The sequence below is a fragment of the Leptonotus elevatus genome, chromosome 5, assembly GCF_054856555.1.
Source record: "Leptonotus elevatus isolate MCC_2025b chromosome 5, RoL_Lele_1.0, whole genome shotgun sequence".
Classification (NCBI taxonomy): Eukaryota; Metazoa; Chordata; class Actinopteri; order Syngnathiformes; family Syngnathidae; genus Leptonotus; species Leptonotus elevatus.
In genome coordinates this window covers 16,380,117-16,399,897 of record NC_141243.1, presented here as the reverse complement: position 1 = coordinate 16,399,897, position 19,781 = coordinate 16,380,117, and the positions used below count along the sequence as shown (strand labels likewise).

Here is a 19,781-nt window from a genome sequence, read left to right as displayed (position 1 = left end):
ATCCTGTAGTTGAATAGGCAGACATTTGATAAAAATCTTGTATCTCACTTGATTGAGCCGTTGTACCAAATATTGTGGTTGGTGATGTAGACTATCGATTATATCCAAAGTCTGATATTTGTAAATAAAATAAAAAAAAACACATAATAGCAACTACTTAATGTAAAAAAAATAAATGACATAAAACCATATTTGGGGCAAATTGTGTCATTTCTCACATTTTTAATGAGTGGACACAAATGATGCGCTGGCAGGTGACAGTTCAAATAAAACGAGCTTGCTTTTTTGCTCATGTGGGGTGTGTGTGATCAAATTGAAAGAAATCAATAAAAGCTCACCAGTTTATTGACCACACAGACTCCATAATAGCCCACAAGACTTTATGGAGTAAATTCTGGTAAACGTACATTTGAAATCCCACAAATGAAATTCATGGGCAGTTTAACAGGAAACCCACCCTGAACATAACACATTGATTTTGACTGCTTTTGCGCTTGGATGCAGCATTTTCAGAGAAGGTTTGAGCTTACGTCTGACTTGTGAGTTGTACGTTCTTGTGAGGATGTGTGAGAACTGTTACTTTAAAAATGTATCCCGATGCAGTTAGTTGCCTGTTTAAAAAAATAAAATAAAATGTAGTTACTCATGTAATCCAAGTACCATAATATTAAAGTAACTTGATTACTTTCAATTACTCTTTGATTACTCCAATACCAAATCAAACATATAATATATATAATTCAATAAAATATATATTCATATACTTGTCTGGTCTTTTCTGTGTATAAATGTTTAATAAGCATGTCTCAGAGCAACCGGGATTCAATTCCCAAAACCTCAGAACTGTGAGGCAGATGTTGCAAGGCATCAACTCTGTAGGTGTTTTAAGTAATTAAGTGATCACAATGCGAAAAACATGAAAAAAAAATGCAATACTGTATTAAGATTTGATGAATTTGGGGGATGATGTCGTGCTACAGTCGCTTCATTTTGGTGCAGGCAGTGCGGGTTCAGGACAGGGTTGTAATTGTTTTGGAATTTTCAAGGTTAAAGTAAGTTATTTGAAGGAAAAAGAAAATCTTTTCATAAGATGATGCAGCTATGTTGGCGCCGGCCTCTGTAAACTCTGATGATTTTGGTAAAGCGTTTTATACAACATATAGTGTAGATAAAGCGCTTTATTTCATTATCTATGCTCAAATTGGATTTTTGATCTTTTTTTGACATATTTTTCGTCAAACGTACAATTAGTAACCCATTCGAATTGATTCGGTGCAGCACAGTCAATATTTGGCAACAAATAAGGAACGTGCACACTTACTCATTGCCCCCCCCCCAAAAAAAATATATTTTTCAGATGGATAAAACATAAAATCAAATACTTATTCACATGTCGCTACCATTTTCTTTATCACATTTAAAGAAATGCTGATGCGTTAAAACAAATGGAAGTTTTGTAATGACAGAGGAAGAAATGAAATGAAAAACACAGCTCCGTGTTTTAACACGTGTAACCTGTCCGACAAGTTTGAGCAATTGAAAGCATTTTTCAAACTTGAATCTGAGGTCTAAGCGGTTAAGAAAATGGATGGATGGAAAGTGCGAAACTTGAAAAAGAATACTTTCGTTAACATGCCGTTCTACATAGTGTCTTTGCCCCTCCAAAACACATACAAGTGCATAAAATAAGTCTGAAAATGTTAAAATACACAGCGGAGAGCATAAAAACAAAATATCAGTTAATAGCTACAAATATAAAAATCCAAAACAAAAGAACATTTACAGTTGAAACAAAAGCATGTTAAACATTCTACGTCTCAAGTTTTGAACACGCGACTAATAAAATATGTTGAGAGATTCAGCGGTGAAGTCCAACGGCCAATAATCACATATGCTAAAAAAAAAGATGTCAAAAGGTCACATGAAGGTCTTGAACGTGAAAAATCAGGATGGGCGAGCTTTCACTTGAGCTTGAATCAACTTCTACTTCTGCTTTGTATTTTTTTCCTCGGATGCTGTGCCGGTTTTCTGAGGATGTTGTTGCACCTTTAGAAGACACAACAATATTGTCGCCGACAAGTTGAATGACTGTGTATCCACCCGTTGCCATTCATACAAAACATACATTTGCGGGTAAATTGAGATGAAATCATCATTTTGCAAGTTGCCTCGATATCGTCGTCGTCATGCTACGATATTAAAAGCAGCACATCAGTTAAAAAGGCAAAGTTGTATTCCATTTGTGCAGATCCAGCTCCCTCTGGTGGTTTTTTTATTAGTGCCGTTTAACTTTAATTAGGAATGTTTTGGCCACTGCGGCGGTTGTAATAGCAATTCGTTTTCAACATTTGCATCCAAAACATTATTTTTCACGTTTCAGCCGAGCCAAAAGGAGCACATGACAATGACATTGTTAAGCCTATTTCTTTGTCACAGCTGTTATGTTGTTATAAACATAATATTGTGGTTTTTTTTACATTGCCAACCTCCCCACAATAATGTGATATTTATCGTATCGTGATGTTTGTTACATCCCAAATGTTAAGTATTAGGGCTGTGCCAAAGAATCGATTCTCATAAGAATCACGATTCTCATTTAGTACGATTCAGAATCGATTTTAAATGTCCCCAAATCGATTTTATTTAAATTATTTTTTACTGTCTTGCCTTTGTCTGTGTGTGCCTTTATTTGGAACGCTGTTCATGTTGTATCCGGTTTGGCCACTAAGGGGCAGTGTGGTTCCACGCGGTCTAATATTAATACAAATTTACGTGCAGCAAACTGTGCTTGTAAGAATAAATTGTCTCTATCATTAAGAAGTATTTTATCCTAATAGAGTTAATTTAACCAAAACAAAACAAAGTCATGGCCATAAAAATGCCAATATTCAGTTGGGGACAATGAATTTCTCCCTCGTCGGCCATTCAGAAGGAAATGTGGGCCAAGCTAGCAGTGCACTATGTCGTGAATCCAGTTTGACAGCGGAGAGGTTGGTAAAAAAAATAAAAAAAACCTCAATGAAAGGTGCTGATGGCACGTGCACACAAAAGGAGAGCTGATGTCCCGCTGGTACTTCATCTTAGTTCATACGGCAACACTGCGGGCCTCGTCTAGCTAATGTCTCTCTGGGGATCACGACGAGATTGCTGCTCACCTCAGAGAAGATCCCCAGTCAATGTTCATTTGTCTTCAGCGCAAAGAATAAGAAAACAGGCTGTTGAAGAGACACAATGATCGGTTATCGCATGCAAAATGCCTGCTTGGTTGGCGGCGACAGGTTCGATCAAACCTTACCTTATGATCCCCCATACAAACATTCGGCCCCACCGTGTCGTAAATAACACTCCTCTCACCGTCGGCGCCCTGGGAAGAGAAGAAAGTGTCATTAATAACAAAGCAGTGATAAGACTCCCTCACACGCACTTTCAACACATTTAAAATAGAGATAGACCGATTATCGGCTGGGCCGATTATTGGTGCCGATATTTGGCATTTTAACAAATATCGGCATCAGCCTTTTTCACAAATCTGAAGGCCCTTGAAGATGGCATCTCACTGAGCGGTGAATGCTGGCGAACGCCGCAAATTTTGCATTTTAGTCAGGATTCTGTAAGATGTTCACAAACGATTTTTACTTGTGGCAAAGACATTTTGAACATGTTCAGACAATTTTTCACTGTCTGCGAAGATCTTTTGAAACCTTTTACCAACCCTGATGAAAACCCCAAATTTGGTTATCATGGTTAGCAAAAACTAAAACTAAAATTGGGGAAACAAAAACGGCAACAAAGTAAAAAGGAGAGTACTTTAAAAATGATTACTAACTACATTTTATGCTTTTGAAATTATTTATCATATTAATGAACTTTTAATCGCTATTATTGCAGTGAAAGTGACTTTGTTTCCATACCTAGGCTGAGGCTTTAGGGGTTTATTTTAACTCATTCGTTGCCATTGACGGCTATAGACGTCAAAAATTTATTTGAACTATTTCTATTTTCTATTTAACATTTTTCCCTCTTTTAACAATAGTATGAAAACCTAGATTTTTTTTTTTGTACATTTAGAACAGATGTAAAATTTGCGATTAATCGCGAGTTAACTATTGAAGTCATGCGATTAATTACAATTAAAAAAAAAAATATTATTTTTTTAATCGTAATTAATCGCATGACTTCACTAGTTAACAAATCTAGGTTTTCATACTCTTGTTAATGGAAATGGTTCAAATGAATTTTTGTCATTTATAGCCATCAATGGCAGTGAATGAGCTAAATGTATTTATTTCAGTATTATTGTACAGCTTTATTTATAATATATTGGTTCAAGTCACAATTTCGGAAATTTCACATTACAAAAAAACCCAAATCAAATCTATACTATTACACGTGTAGATGTTAATTTTACAAATAATTGACCAATCTAAAGTGTTGGAAATGGCTTGCTCTCCTTGTTGTTTTTAGGTTTCGGCCTGATGCCAGTGGTATATTTATTTATATCCATATATATTTACAGAAGAAGAAGAAGGGGGGGGGGAACTAAAACTAATACTAAAACTACAAAACAACTAAACAACAACGAAGCATTTTTGAAAAACGAAAAACTAGCAAATCCTATCCTAAAAATTTAATTAACAAGTCACAAAAATATCAAAACGAACTATAATGAAAAATCCCAAACTATTATATCTCTATTGTATTTAATTTTGTATTTTTTTTTTATAAATAGGTGGCGCTATGGTAAGGATTTCCGCATCGGTTGACTTACACCGTGGACGAATTGCTGCGCAGAGTGTGACATGAGAATCCGATCACACCATGCAGGACAGCGAGTGCTCATGTACTGGGTTGGTTTGGTGTACTCTTCACTGTAAGGGTAGCTGCGAGAAGGAAAGACAGACATCGAACATAAAAGTCTGTTCAAACTACAAGAGAGGTCAAATTAAAAAAAATCTCACCTGGGTGGAAACTGGATTTCCTCTTCTCTAACGACATCGTGGAAGGCCGTGACTTCTTTGTCATATTTTAGCAGCTGGAATGGAGAGGATTCTTTTTTTTAAATGAACATCCACATCCCCCCCCCCCCCCTTGGCTATCATAGAATTTGCTGGATTGCTTGTCTTGATTTAAAACCTGGATGATCATCTCACCGCTTTGCCGTTGTCTTCTCTGAACACGGCCTGATACAGGTAGGCGAAGAGCTTGTCCTCAATCAACAGAAGCACCTGGCAATGAGAAAACAACATTGTAAGAAGAATTGACGTAAAAAAAACAAATGTTTTTTGTTTTTGTTTTGGGAAATATATATATATATTTTTTTTTTAAACACCTGTCGGCCAGTTTTCTCCTCGCAGATGATTTTCTGCACTTCATTGCTGCTGTCCTTCACGGTCTGGACTTCCGCCGAGGTAGACAGATGCTGCTCACGTGCACGCACAAGAGCGTCGGTCAAATAGCAAAGACAGCAGCATGGTTTGAGCATACCTGGACTAGATTCAGTGTGTCCAAACGGAAGTTAAAATCTCCAAACAGGAAGTAAGGCATCGGCGTGTGGCAGTTGTCCGAAATCCTACAAAAAAAAAAAAAAAATAAAAAAAAATGAAAAATCAACACAGGCTTGTAGATGAGCTGGTTGTTGGGGGGAAAATGACCTTCAAAATGACATCATACTTTTGATGAATATCCAACACTCATATTCAAAGCAAAAAGACGTTAGCCTAAAGTTTGTCTTATTTTTCAAACATGAACTTCTTTTTTTACATTTTTGTACCATCCCCCCCCCCCCCACACTCAAATTCAAACTAAGACTGCGGCCACTTACGGATCGCACACATTTGACGCAAATTATGAGAAGCACCCTGGTGAAAGTCAACTGGGAGTAAATGACTATTGGCCGTTGCCCAGGAATGTTTTGACGTCGCGGCTGCAACTCGGACCTGTTGATGACGTGGCGCAGCGCGTTCTTGCGGTTGGCGGAGTAAATAGAAGGACTGGAGTTGCAGGCAATGAGGTTGGAGGCATCGTGAAACAGGTGGATGTTGACGAGGTCCAGACCTCTGAGAACACACACACACACACACACACACACACACACACACACACACACACACACACACACACACACACACACACACACACACACACACACACACACACACACACACACACACACACATACCTGTAAATATGATGGCATGTCAAAGCAAAACGGTCAGAAACATATTTCTTCTAAATTGCACCGTATGTGGATAGCATGTATTGGGCAAAGTGTGATGTTTCATGCGTTTGTTGAGGTTATTCCCAGCTTTCTTCCACATTCCGCAGACATGCATGACAGGTTATTTAAAGACTCTAATTTGCCCACAGGTGTGAATGAACGCTTACTAATAGCTTGTTTGTCCATATGAGCTCTATTTTTTATAGACGCTGCATGTGAAAATGTTGCCATGTCCTAATTTTCGTACAGGTGCAAGCCGCGCTCTACACTTTGCCGGCCAATCTGACATAGCAAAGGTATGCATGACCTTTGACATCCGCCCTGCGTATTTGACAAATTCCTGGCTGAAAGTCAGTCTAAAACTATGCCTCCTCAGACCGCGTCTAACTTTTAGCGCAATGTATACAGATCGCCGTAGTGCTGTCACTATCGAATGGTTTTTATTATCGATTAATCTGTCGATTATTCAATTTGTTAATCGACTAATCGGATTGATTTGAATTTTGCATTAAAGTGCATTACAAAAGCATTTTTATCTCTGATTACTGTTTATTAACCAGTAATTGGTGTTTATTTCATACTTGGTATTCCTATAGTGATTAAAAAAAAGGGGGTGGATGTTGTACTATGTTACCGGTTCGGTCAACAGATGTTTGCAAATGTCTATTAAACTCAGAAAATATTCAGTTTTCTTTCATAAACTGGAATCAGTGAACAATGACTGTTGATATGCTAAAATCTGAGGATTTGGACAATTTTAAATGAAAAAATGGCTCCAAATTATTAATCGATTATTAACTCATTTGCTCCCAAAAACATATAAATACCTTCTATCTTAAATGTTTTAAGTGTCCCAAAGACGTACTTATATGTTTAAAAAATAATAATTATGGTAGAGCATACAGATGGCTTTAATGCAGCGGATGAAGAAATGGTAGTGAGTAAAAACGCAGGTGGCAGCAGACCAAAAGAGATCAACCAGGGCCATGTTGAAATAAGCTCATTTACCCACAGTTCTAAACAGATTTGTGAATAAAGATGAAACTTAGCTCTATTCTAAGGCTACTTGCTGCAAAACGGAAACAGATAGAAAAATGACTCTAATCTTTCTTTTGGTAGGTTCCATGTTTTTATAGCAATAGAACAGAATATTCTGTGGGCCTTGCAAAATCAATCAAAATCCAGTAAAACAGCCGGGAGCGAAGGGGGTTCCTTCAGTGAAAAGGGCCGGGAGTGAATGAGTTCAACTAGTTGTTGATTAATTTGATCCTCAATTAATCTATTAATTTTGACAGCTGCGGACCGCCGGTCTAACGCAATTTTGGTGCATGTGATCAAGGTTCAAGCAGATGATACCCGAGCTCCGTGGACGTGTAATGGATTTCATCGTATTTCATTCCTAAATAGGACAACAGCGGGCATCATTATACGCATTATTATATTTTTTTCTTGCCAGTTTGACATGCCCACAACAGCGCAAACCACCCTTTTTTTGTGATGAATGAATAGACGTCTATGGTAAATTGATAATGTATCAATTTTCCAGACATTGTCAATCAAAAGTGATCATGATGATCTCCGACTGGATTTCAGATGTACCTAATATTATGACTGGCGAGTGTGTATGAATTGGATCAGCTGAGATTAGTGTGATGCACGTACCGGCCGTGGATGATCCAGCGGGTCCTCATGAAGCCCTTCCTGGACCACTTGAACTACAACGTAGACAAATTAGCAAGAGTCACTAAACAGCGGCCAAGCGGATCATTATTGATCCTTTCACATAATTGATCTCAGACGGCCCCGCCGTTTCCCGGTAGACTCATTTGTCCAAACATCTCCCTTTTACACCCAGCCTAACAAATACACACAAACACTCACATCAGGCCAGAAATTCTTTGGGAATTTTTCTTTTTCCACGCTGGCGACCCCATCCAGAGAGCCCACATACTTGTCCAGTCCCGGCACTGCTTTAAAATCCTTAACTGTGAGGGGCAAAGACGAAGAGGGAGGGACAGGCGGCTGTCATATAAAAGAGTGAGCAAACATGCAAACAGCAATCAATAAACCGGTGTTAACCTCATCAGTGCGGCATACGTGATGAGGGGGATCTATAAAGGAGCCATTAGACTGCGTTTGCTGAGCGACTATCAGTTTGGACCAAACAGAAAAGTGGCAGCTCCGTGATGTTTATGGTTTTTCCATAAGCTTTTCGGAGGAGCTTTTTCACGCCTAACGTGACTGGACTATGCAGGTGGAAAATGACGCCTTTAAAAATTCCGCCACTTTGCAAAGGTGCGAGGGCCTGGGGGGGACGGGGGACGGGGAGTTGGGTTGTAGCTATTAAAGGCTCATCACAAGCTGCTAAAGAAATGTGCTTAATCACAATCAAGTTTGTTTTACCACTGAAGTCATACTGGCGGATGTTCTTCAATGACTTGTGGATGAAGTACATGCTGCCCAACGCCTACATGCAAAAGAACAGGACAAGAAGGAGTGACATTATAATGTCTGAAATAACATTTAAAAAAAAAAGCAATAACAAATGACATATATAATTCAATATAATGAGACTGTTAAAAGCAATGCAACACAATTTAGATGAAGAGAAACAGTCTAAACACGTAATCGTGCCCGGTCCTCAAGAGCCCCTATCCTGCCTGTTTTGGATGTTTCCCTCCTCCAACACACCTGATTCATATGATCAGGATCATCAGGATTCAGCTGTGTTGAAGGAATAATCCCTTCAATATCACAATGCATCAGTGGTCTTTAGCATTATGAAGAGAGCAATCATCAGCTGGGCCTTTAAAAAATAAATAAATCTGGCAGCCGATAAGAGACCAATTTAAAACTGTGTTAACCTCAGGGAACTATTGATGTAAGTTTTCTGTTAACTTTATAAGAGATGCTGCTGAACCTGGCAACTCTCGGTACCTTTTTACTTTATTTAACATTTCAGTCATCCCTGAACTTTTTGTTAGAATTTTAAAACAAAGATGTATATTGTCTAAAATTTTAAATAAAATAAAAAATAAACATGCTTTAACAAAATTAACATAAAATTAATTAATTAAAATTAATTAATTTGTATTATAAAAAAATTAAAATAAAACAAACGTTCTTTTTAAATTCTCCTCCACTTTTTACTGAAAGCGATTATTGTCCTCTACTACTAGTAATCAATATCAGCACCCCCCCCCCAAAAGGATCATTCTATTTTATTCCATTTACAATAACTACTTTATTCTTGGAACTGAAATGAAGACTGTTTTAAAGAGGACAAATGGGCTTTTATTGTACCATTACACCCTCACCTTTACATAATAATTCAATTTTCAATTCAATTTTAAAAAGTTTATTTCATTCTTTAAAAAAGAAATGAAAGGGGACAGAAAGAAGTGAAACTTCTATCTATCTTCTATCTGCCTCTGATCCAAAAAGAAAGTAAATAATTAATAAAAATGAAAAAAATAACAATAATAGTAATAATAACACAAAATAAATGACATTAAGCAGTCAAAATGCTATTATGGTAACAAACAAAATGATTCAAGAGCATTGCCTTTTGCTGAATATGTATTTTTCCAGTAATTAAGCTTTTATACATTTAAAAAAAATAGAAATGGACTGAGATGATTTGGTTTTATAATCCAGATTGTTCCACAAACTGACACCATGAGTTGAAATACATCGTTATTTTTGTTTTGTTCTGTTTTTAGATTAGGAAAAAATATCTGTTCCTCTTAATTAGTACTCACTTTTTGATATGCTTGTTAATTTGTAAAATTTCATAATGACATTATTTGAAGGCGGTTAAACTCCATCAATTCATTAAATTTTTAAGTTTTTAGTTGTATAAATATTGGATTAGTGTGGTCTCTGTATCCACATCCGGACACGGCACGAATAATATTCATGTATTTGATAATAATTCTGTGAATTAGTAAATGTGTTGTGTGCTACTTTAATTTGCATTAATGATACCGATACAATACAACGTAAGTATAAATAGTTTGCATTATCATAGTTATATAATGCAGTGTTTTGGTTATAGTTATTAAGACTGGCTATTTATTTACTGCAACAGTTTTTGGATAATATTCGCTCTTCGACGCTGCGAGTGAATATCTCAATCACGGGTCTCATTAATTAACTCATTCACTGCCATTGACAGCTATAGACAACAAAAATTCATTTGAACAATTAGATTAACATTTTTTTTTCCATTTTTGTTAACAAGAGTATGAAAACCGTTTTTTGTACATTTAGAACAGATATAAAATTTGTGATTAATCGTGAGGTAACTAGTAAAGTCATTTGATTAATTATGATTACAAATTTTAATCGCCTGATGCCCATATTTTTTTTGAATCTTTACATTTAAAAAAAAATTATAATAATTTTTAATAATCTTTTTTATTTTTTTTAAGAAAAGATTATTAAAAATTAAGGGCGTCAAGGTGATTAAAATTTTTAATTGTAATCAATCGCATGACTTCACTAGATTAATCACAAATTGTATATCTGTTCTAATACAATTTTTAAAAATCTAGGTTTTCATACTTGTTACCAAAAGTGAGAAAAACATTTAAACTAATAGAAATAGTTAAAATGTTTTTTAGCCGACAATGGCAGTGAATGAGTTAAGGCTCATCTCATTTCTCAAGGCATACATATATAATGATATGGAATATGAGTACCTCAATAAAAGAGTATAAAGATTTTTAAGCTAAAATTGCTCAATTTTGATCTCTCAGGCTGTCAGAGAGGTATTAAATGGTAAATGCAGTGCGCTTATATCGACACAATACGGTGCTCAAAGCGCCTGGTGAGTGAGGCCATCATCCGCATGTGATTGAAAGGTGGCAGGTCGTACACATTCCATGAAGGCAATAATAAACTTGAGCATCGTAGAACATTTACTGTTTCAATGCGGCAATGCTCGGCCCTCTGTGTGAGCTTTTTATAAACTGCGAAAACATTGATTTGGCCAACAAACAAAAAGGCAAAAAGTCGCCAAAATGTGGTGACAAAAACCGCAGAAATCATCCCAAGCTGACAGGTGAGCTGATGAACTGAGATGTTTGTTTCGCCATTGTGTGATTCTCGCACAATGACGGATACTGTAAGATTGTTTGTTACTCTGCCAAAGACACCTACAACTTAATACAAGAGACTACAACTAGCCCCCCACCCTGTAAGTGCACTTCACACCCAATCATCCCTAACATGGTCTGACAATTTTTAATGTACTAACTGCCTGCTCCACTGATCTGATTAATCGTGTCCCGCGAGATCAATAAAGACAGAAGATTAAAACAATTTAAAAGGTATTAAGCAGTGGGCCTGCTGCTGTCTGCCAACATTGCTTGGAGGGACTGGCGGCAAAAGAAAAATCAGCCATTGCTCAGGGGGCTCGGGGCGTGACGGACCACTGTGCAAGTCCCCCCCAGACACACATACACACACACACACCTCCCACAAGACATCATTACTCTTCTGTGCCAAAGTCATTCTCATTTAACAAAACAGAGGTGTTTCTGTGTTTTGCGTCAGCGAGCAGCAATTAGGGAGCAACTTGCCCAAACTCATGGCTGCAGTGTGGACAGAAAAAGTGTTAATAAAAAAAAACATTTGCATCAAACTTTTCCTATCATCAAATTAATCATGTTGCACAAGCTGGGACAATAAACTCAAACCCTATAACGCCAAATGTATCATATTAAATACAAGACCGTTTGAGCCCTCTATTTCATGAGTATAATTTGTTTTCCCATTAAAACCCTGACGTATTTGATCTGACACATGCATTGCATGGATATTCCATTAGAGGGTAGTATCACCCAGCTGATGGCTTTTCCGGTGACCTTGCAAGATCGCCCAAATTGAGAAAGGCAAGATACTCATACTTAATTACAGAGGTGGCAAATCCAGGTCCAGAAAGTAAAAATTCTGCCACAGTTTGGCTTTAGCCCCTGATGCTAGCTAGCTAGCTCCCTAGCAGGTAAACAAGCACCATGGGAGCTAACTAGGCAGCTAGCTAGCTAGCATCAGGGGCTAAAGCCAAACTGTGGCAGGATTTCTATTTTCTGTACCTGGATTTGCCACCTCTGCTTATTGATAGTGGGAAATGTTCGTTCTGATTTTTGGAAATACTAATATGTTTGATATGTCTGTATGTCTGCTTATTATTATATTTCTGACAGTTACAAATGTACAAATATAAAGCATTGTGACCGGATGTATCAAATATGACACAAATCAAAAGTCATATGAGGAAGTTGATTTTCGATTTTTTGGTTTGTTGGTTCAAAAGAACCAATAAATACCCTATTTACAAAGTCAGAATTTTCTCTCATATATTTCATGGTTCAGGCTTTACAGGGATAAATTTGGCTTAGTTGAGTTTTAATAGTGCAAAAAAAATCGCACACATTTTGCTCCATATACTCCGGCCAGCACCTTCTTCATCAATCAAGTGTGTGCACAGTTTAATAAAAAAAATATTGACTTACAAGTGATTTTTTATCAAAATGTCATTTGTACTGAAAATGCATGCAAGTCTGTCCCATTTACTTTTGCAGCCCGTCTGAAAGGAGAAACACACACACACACACACACACACACACACACACACACACACACACACACACACACACACACACACACACACACACACACACACACACACACACCAAACTCTCTCTCTCAGGCATGTAACTGATGATCTGCAGCCAACGTAAAACAAATTGAAAATCAATACAGGTGGCACGGCCCTAATGAGAATGAGGCTACACAGCGTGAATGGGCTGGGGGTGCGAGATCCCTCTCAGGGCAAAGAGTGGAGGGTGCGAACACTTGAGTGCAGGGGGAAACTTAGTCCCAGCTGCCACCATGGCCTCACACACTTTATTTATTGTGCACAAATAGGCTGGGATCAATAATTTTCATCTGGACTTAAATGTATTGACTTGGCCCTGTCACCCGCACACCTGGCCATTGACTTTGTCCTTTTGACTTCTGGCTCCGCAACCAACAAGCCAACTGGCCCCTGTTGTCAGATTTCGGGGCAAAGGGATCACCTGGGAGGAGTATGGGTTAATAGTTGAAGAAAGACAACCCGGGTAACCCGTGACGCTACACTTACAAGGTGAGCGCCTTATCGGTTACACCATGAATAAGTTCATAATCAGTTGAGCAGAATTTGTCATTTTGGTTCTGACACGAGTTGACGGTCACGGCAATATTCATACAAGTGGCCGAAAAGTACACGTTCCTACATTTCCTGAAGGCACTGTCACTCGGGGGAGGGTTCAAAGCACGTTGTGCTGCGGTCACTCATGATTCCACGCCCCTCTCAGTTGATACCACGCCCCCACGTATACATTCGGGTCAAAAGTCTGAAACTAAAAAAAAAAAAATAATTTTAAATAAGGTTGAAACTGAAAAAACAAACAAAGTGAGAGATCTGAAAGTGAAAAACAATTTCAAACTGAAAAAATTTGTTTTGAAACTAAACAAAAAAAAATCTGAATCTGAAATGGAAAAAAAACATGCCACTGAAAAAAATAAAACCTCAAATGTCAAAATATATATGGAAGCGAAAAGTGAAAATAAATAATTTATTCAAAAGAATGACCAAATGACACACTTATTTTTATTTTGAATACATTTTTATATTTTGCTAAATTTAAGATCAACACAACAATTTTGAGTTTCAATTTTTATTTTTTCAAGTACAAAACTTTTGACCCTAACTTAATTGAGTGTTAATATGAATGTGAATAGTGGTTTGTCTGTATGCTCCTTGCGATTGGCTGGTGACAGGTGTCCTCTGCGAGACCAACAACCACTCACAGTCACATTCACACTATTATGGACAATTTCTCTCCAATTAATCTACAATGCGTGTCTATAGAATGTGTGAGGATACCAGAGCATCCGGAGAAAGCACACACAGACACGGGAAGAACATGCAAACTCCAGACAGGAAAATCAGAGCCCACGACCTACACTGTGAGGCAGATGTGCTCACCAGTCATCCACCACTACGACACAATTGAAAAACACAAAACAAAACAAAACAATAAATCTTCTCAAACCGGGAAGTAAAATCAAAGATGGTGATAATTTGGTTACACAAGTGTGCACACCCTCAAAGGCATTTTGTGGCAGGTTTGTTTTGACTCTCATTTTTAAAAGTGACTGAATAGTTATAAACAACATAGCCACATCTCCAGTTATAAGAGGGTGTGCGCATTTGTGCTAACAGTTTGTTCTAATCACTTGACTTCTACAGGTTAAAAGACCTAAAAATGATGGACAATAAAAAGTATTTAAAAAATCAGAAATCTTATCATGGTCGTATTTTAAGACCACAATGCACTGGCATTTCAACCAAAGGGTGTTTACTATTTATATCCATTGGACATATTGTGCATAGCAACATCTGAAGCACACAAGATGTAAAATGCAGTCGTACAAGTGTTGAGAAAGTTTTGGAAGGTACATCACTAATTTCATCCTTTAGTAATTTCGACCATCCAACATGCGACATTATGCAACAAGCACAGGTTTTTTTTTTCATTGAGGAAAGTTTTGAAAGACATTTAATGCTATTACTAATCACAGTTAAAGTTGAGATGCTTCACGTGTTGGATAATAATCTTCAAAAAGGATTTTAAGGGAATACGATCACTTTCTAAAATTCATACTTTTTGAATGATGTTAAACATTAATACTATTTTTGGTGGTATAAATATTAGTAGAATAAATTAAGCTGTCAGATCAAAACAACGGATTTAAAAACAATATTATAATTTTTTTAAACAGGACCAAGTGTCCTAAATTTCCAACACTGGAAATGATTAACGAAAGCGATTCTGATAATAGCGGTAAACTATTAAGGGGTCAGTTTGACTGCGTGTCATTTTTTCTACCCAGGATGAGGGCTCCATCTAGAGGACAATTCTGAGAACTACTGCACTTCACAGCTTTGGCATGTTTCTCACCGTGAAACGCTCTTCTGCTTGAAACTGGTTGTCCACGTAAATGCAGCGCCTGTCAAAATCTTTTAGTTCTTCACTGGACTCAATGCTCCTGAAAATAACAGAGCAGTTATCGGCAAATGTGCTGAACTGCAGCTTGTTTGTCCAGCAGAGAAACTGGGAAAAAAATCCCGCAGATTTGTTTTAAATCCATTTAGTACAAACCTTCATTAACAGGTTTTGAATTATTAGTCGGTAAAATAACTATTTGTAATGAGTTATTTACACTTTTGAGCAAACAAGTGGAAGAAAGTTGGACTGACTGATAATGGGAAAACATTTAAAGTCGCCGCCCATTTTGGATGCAAGACAATGACCCCTTTTGCTGTTATCGAAACAAACGCAAACAAACGGATTATTCATAGCTCCTATATTTTCCTACCAAAAGAATTCTTCTGCGTGGCCCATGTTGACCATGTACTCTTTCCCTCCCACCTCCTGAAAGTGCAGGGCGATGAACTGTGGCTGGTAGGTGCGGATGGTCTGTTGCACAGAAAGCAAAGCACCACACCATGACATTATATAAGCAGAGAAGTCACATTTGTTTGTTACAGGACGAGGGTCATTTTCCACTTTGTGTCATTCAGGTGGAAATTTTCGGCCACTCCGTTTACATACCAGCCACCCATTGGTTCGTTTCTTATCAATAGTCAGCACAGTGTCCGTTTCCATTGTGCATGAAGCAGTCATGTATGTACAGTGTGCGTCATGGGGTAGTGATTCCCAACCAGAGTACTGTGGCGCATATGTGCGCACTGAGAGAGAATGAGGTGTTCTAGGAGATAATATTCAGTTTTACTTCATTTATCAGACAATTATTATTTATTAATCACGGATATATATATATATTTGTATATCTAGCCAAGCCAACGGCATATAGTGACAGACCGACCAATTAAATGTACTTCCATTAGATGGCATAAAGTACAACAAAAGACGTGCGTCCATCTTTTGCCATATACAACAGAAAACGTCATGGCTTCTTGCGAGTGTATCAGTCTTGTATTCAATTAAACAAGCCCGGATTTCACACTGAGTAATTTGTGACTAAACTGAGAAAAGATCATTATTTCGGTATTCTCAACTTTTTGTGACATTTGTGTTAATGCAAACATACCTTGTATAACTCCTGTAGCCATTCATTTTGGATTTCTCCCACCTATAACATGAAACAAAATGCAATCATTATCCATCCAACCATTATTACTATAGTAACAGTCAAATAGCTCATTGTCATGCTGTGTCAACAATAAATGTGAGTTTTGATCAACACGTCTAAGAGATATTAATAATTAGGGGTGGGAATCTTTAAATGTCTCACGATTTGATTCGATTCAGAATCGTTTTTCGATTAAGAAAGATTTTTGATTCAAAATGATCACGATGATTTTTGCTTCAATCTATAGATGTGCAAGGAATTGTAATGATCTACACCATTCTGACTCGCTAATGCTAATTAGCGCGCTACTCGCGGCACTTTTATCACTCAAAAGAACGGCTCCACGCTGAGAAAAAAAACTTTTATTGGAATAACTTGATCGTGACGTTTTCCTTCTACTCTCTAATGTGGCCACAACTTAACAGTGTATTAGACTGCGTGGAACCACACTGCCCCTTAGTGGCCAAACCGGGTACAACATGAACAGCGCTCCAAATAAAGACACACACAGACAAAGGCAAGACATTTAAAATCGATTCTGAATGGTACTAAATGAGAATCGCGATTCTTATGATAATTTTTTGGCACACCCCTTTTAATAATGTATCATTGTTTATTATCATGAGAGCCGTTACTAAAACATTAGTGACGCAGTACAGTTTTACACACAACCAAAATACATACATACATACAGCATAGCATAGCCATAAGCTTCCTTCTAGTATATTTGATTCTGTCATGTTTTAAATGTTATAAATTTTAATTTGATCTAATCCAGTGATTATTTTGCATACCACTTTTTAGCTACCTCTGTTTTATTGACCTGAAGAATAATTATCATTAAGATGATGATGATAATTAGCTATGACATTTAACAACAAAACAAAACCATCAAAGAGCGCCGATATCCTCAAATCTGGATGAATATTTTGTTGTGTTTGTTTATCCTGTACGAATGGAGGTGGGCGGTATTCGACGAGAAAAGCTCAAATCTCTCAGTAAAGATAATCATCTGTTTACATATCTCCCACAATGGGATCTAACATGTTGCCACTGGACCTCAATCTGGCACCCGGAAACATGGGCCTGAGCCAAATTTCCATGATCTTAGAGAATCACTTGATCTCGCCTAGAACTTTGTCAGTCCAACCAGAACTAAAACCTACTGAAAATAAAGCTGGAACCTACAAAATATATATATATATATATATATGTATATATATATTGTATATTGCTATAACCATCATGCAATAAAATAACCATTACAATAATATGAAAACAGTTACATGACCATCACAGATCTACAACAACAAAAGTATTGGGACACTTGGCCATTACACATCCAGGAAGTGAAAAATAAAGAAAATAATGCTCAGGTTTGATTGATAGTGATACTGTCTGAGAGATATTAATTTGAAAATATATGCAGTATTGTTGCATCATACTGAGAGCTAGTATTTTTTTACTTACCCAAATATTGGACGCAGTAATGTAGTGTAGTTCTACACAACTTCAAACTACAATCAAAACAACAACAAACATAATGTACTTAGATATTGCTTCTTCTTTTTTAAGGCACAGAGGACGGCACGGTGGATGAATGGTAAGAACATCCCCCTTACAGTTGTGAGTTGGGGGGGGGGGGGTGTCTAAATCCAGGCTCTGTCCTTCCTGTGTTGACTTTACAAGTTATCCCCGTACTTGTGTGGGTTTTCTCCAGGTAGGCTTCTTCAACTTCCTTTCAATTCCATTAAAGGCTCAAATGTCCTCATGTGTGAAAGTGAATGTTTGCTGTATTGTTTATAACAACCAGTCCTGAATGTATGTGTTTCGGATATTATATTGTGCAATCATCTTATTTTGTTCACTAAGAGTTGAGGTAAAGCTCAATTAAACTCATCCTTAGGTCTAAGACTTTTAGCCGTGTAGTTATACTCATGTTATAGTCAATTTATTAAGTACTTGATAGTTTTTTTTTATATTGGAAGCATAAGTTACAGTAATTCAAATTGTAGAATAAAAAGATGTGTTGGGAAATGTGGTGAAAACCCTTGACGAATTGGACCTGGAAATATCGGGAACTTATGACGTAAACACGTACAGGCCTTGACGTGTGAATCACCATCAGGTCACCAATGACTTGATTAATATCATCCTGCTCCAAAACATTAACGCTATTGTGTGGAACCTTATTGGAAAAAAAGAAAAACATTTGAAGGTGTACTGTGACGTTAAGTGTAAAAACACCTTGCGTGTGCGTAAGGTTCTACGCAACACGTAAAGGTGTGCGCGTGACAATAAAATCGTGACGTGTTGATCAAATGGCGCCCTTTCGAAATACAGTAATACAGTTTTACTTCTACGTAAGATTGCCAACATGAAACAAAAGCAATATTGTCGGATCTGTTTTGTGTAGTTGTACATTGACAACAGCCAGGTTACTTACATTGTCGAAGAGTGACCCGACATTTGCGGTGACAAGAAGCACCTCGGTGTGTGTCTCCATGGTCCAGTCACATAAAACACACACGCACACACACACACTTCACAATCTCCTACACGATCAGGCCTATAAGCGACTTCTTCGGCAGCTTAGAAAGGCTTATTGTGAGAACTAGAGTAGTTAGCTCTTAAAATAAACTAGCATAGCAGTATAAAGGTCCTGTGCCGCTTTCTGGTCCACGTTTGCTGAGAGCGGGCTGTGGTCTTCGGTTGTCAAACGCAGCAGAGGCGCTCACTGCCATGTCAAGTGCAGCCGGAGCTACCAAAAATATTCAGTATTCTTCTTGCGTGAATCTCCGAGCACCCTACAAGTAAGCTGACTAAAGCCAAAGCTGTGAGACTGAGCAGAGGGGCCAGCCTGCGAGAACCAACTACTAACAGCAAGATCAAGTCGTGTTGCGTTAAATGAACATTGGCGCTCCGCCCATTTCTGCGCTGGGAATCTTGAAGGCGTCTTAGCGTCACTAAAATAAATTTGAACATAACACACCGAACTGCGCTAATTTCTTGACAGTACGCGGCAGCTAATGATGTCACGTTCACGTGTGTTATTGGTAATACAAGGGGACAAAAACGTATGGTACAGAAAACGTCTTGGGTTTAGCGATTTATTTTAAAAACAGAAGAACCTGAACGCATCACTCATGCTACCACAAACACACCGCTGATCTGAAAAATACAGGAAGTAGTAATTTTATTTTACTGGAGACATTTTAATCGAGTCTTCTCTTTTGTTTCCCCTGTTAAAAACTAATAGTTTATAAGTGGTATATCTCTATTTCCTACGTAGCAGCTCAGTGAACCAATATATCACCAAATGTTTAGTGCTTTACTACTTAAAACATATTAAGCT

The 19,781-nt window shown here is 37.5% G+C and overlaps 1 protein-coding gene across 2 annotated transcripts; it reads right to left on the bottom strand.

Annotated features, from left to right (window-relative positions):
• Nucleotides 1–191: 191 nt before the first annotated feature.
• On the bottom strand, nt 192–19,346 carry inpp5l (inositol polyphosphate-5-phosphatase L). 2 transcript variants are annotated; one of them, XM_086076390.1, is made up of 17 exons: nt 18,873–19,346; nt 17,897–17,943; nt 16,385–16,426; nt 15,650–15,750; nt 15,232–15,319; nt 8,621–8,684; nt 8,099–8,202; nt 7,880–7,932; nt 5,937–6,056; nt 5,485–5,569; nt 5,330–5,419; nt 5,151–5,225; nt 4,959–5,032; nt 4,769–4,880; nt 3,296–3,364; nt 3,156–3,215; nt 192–2,046 (listed from the first exon to the last, which is right to left on the bottom strand). In XM_086076390.1, exons 4-16 carry the CDS (start codon nt 15,682–15,684, stop codon nt 3,174–3,176), a joined length of 1,011 nt encoding a protein of 336 aa, XP_085932516.1. In that variant the 5' UTR covers nt 15,685–15,750; nt 16,385–16,426; nt 17,897–17,943; nt 18,873–19,346; the 3' UTR covers nt 192–2,046; nt 3,156–3,173. The 2 variants fall into 2 exon arrangements, with proteins under 2 accessions (XP_085932516.1, XP_085932515.1); XM_086076389.1 differs by lacking the exon at nt 17,897–17,943.
• Nucleotides 19,347–19,781: the final 435 nt, after the last annotated feature.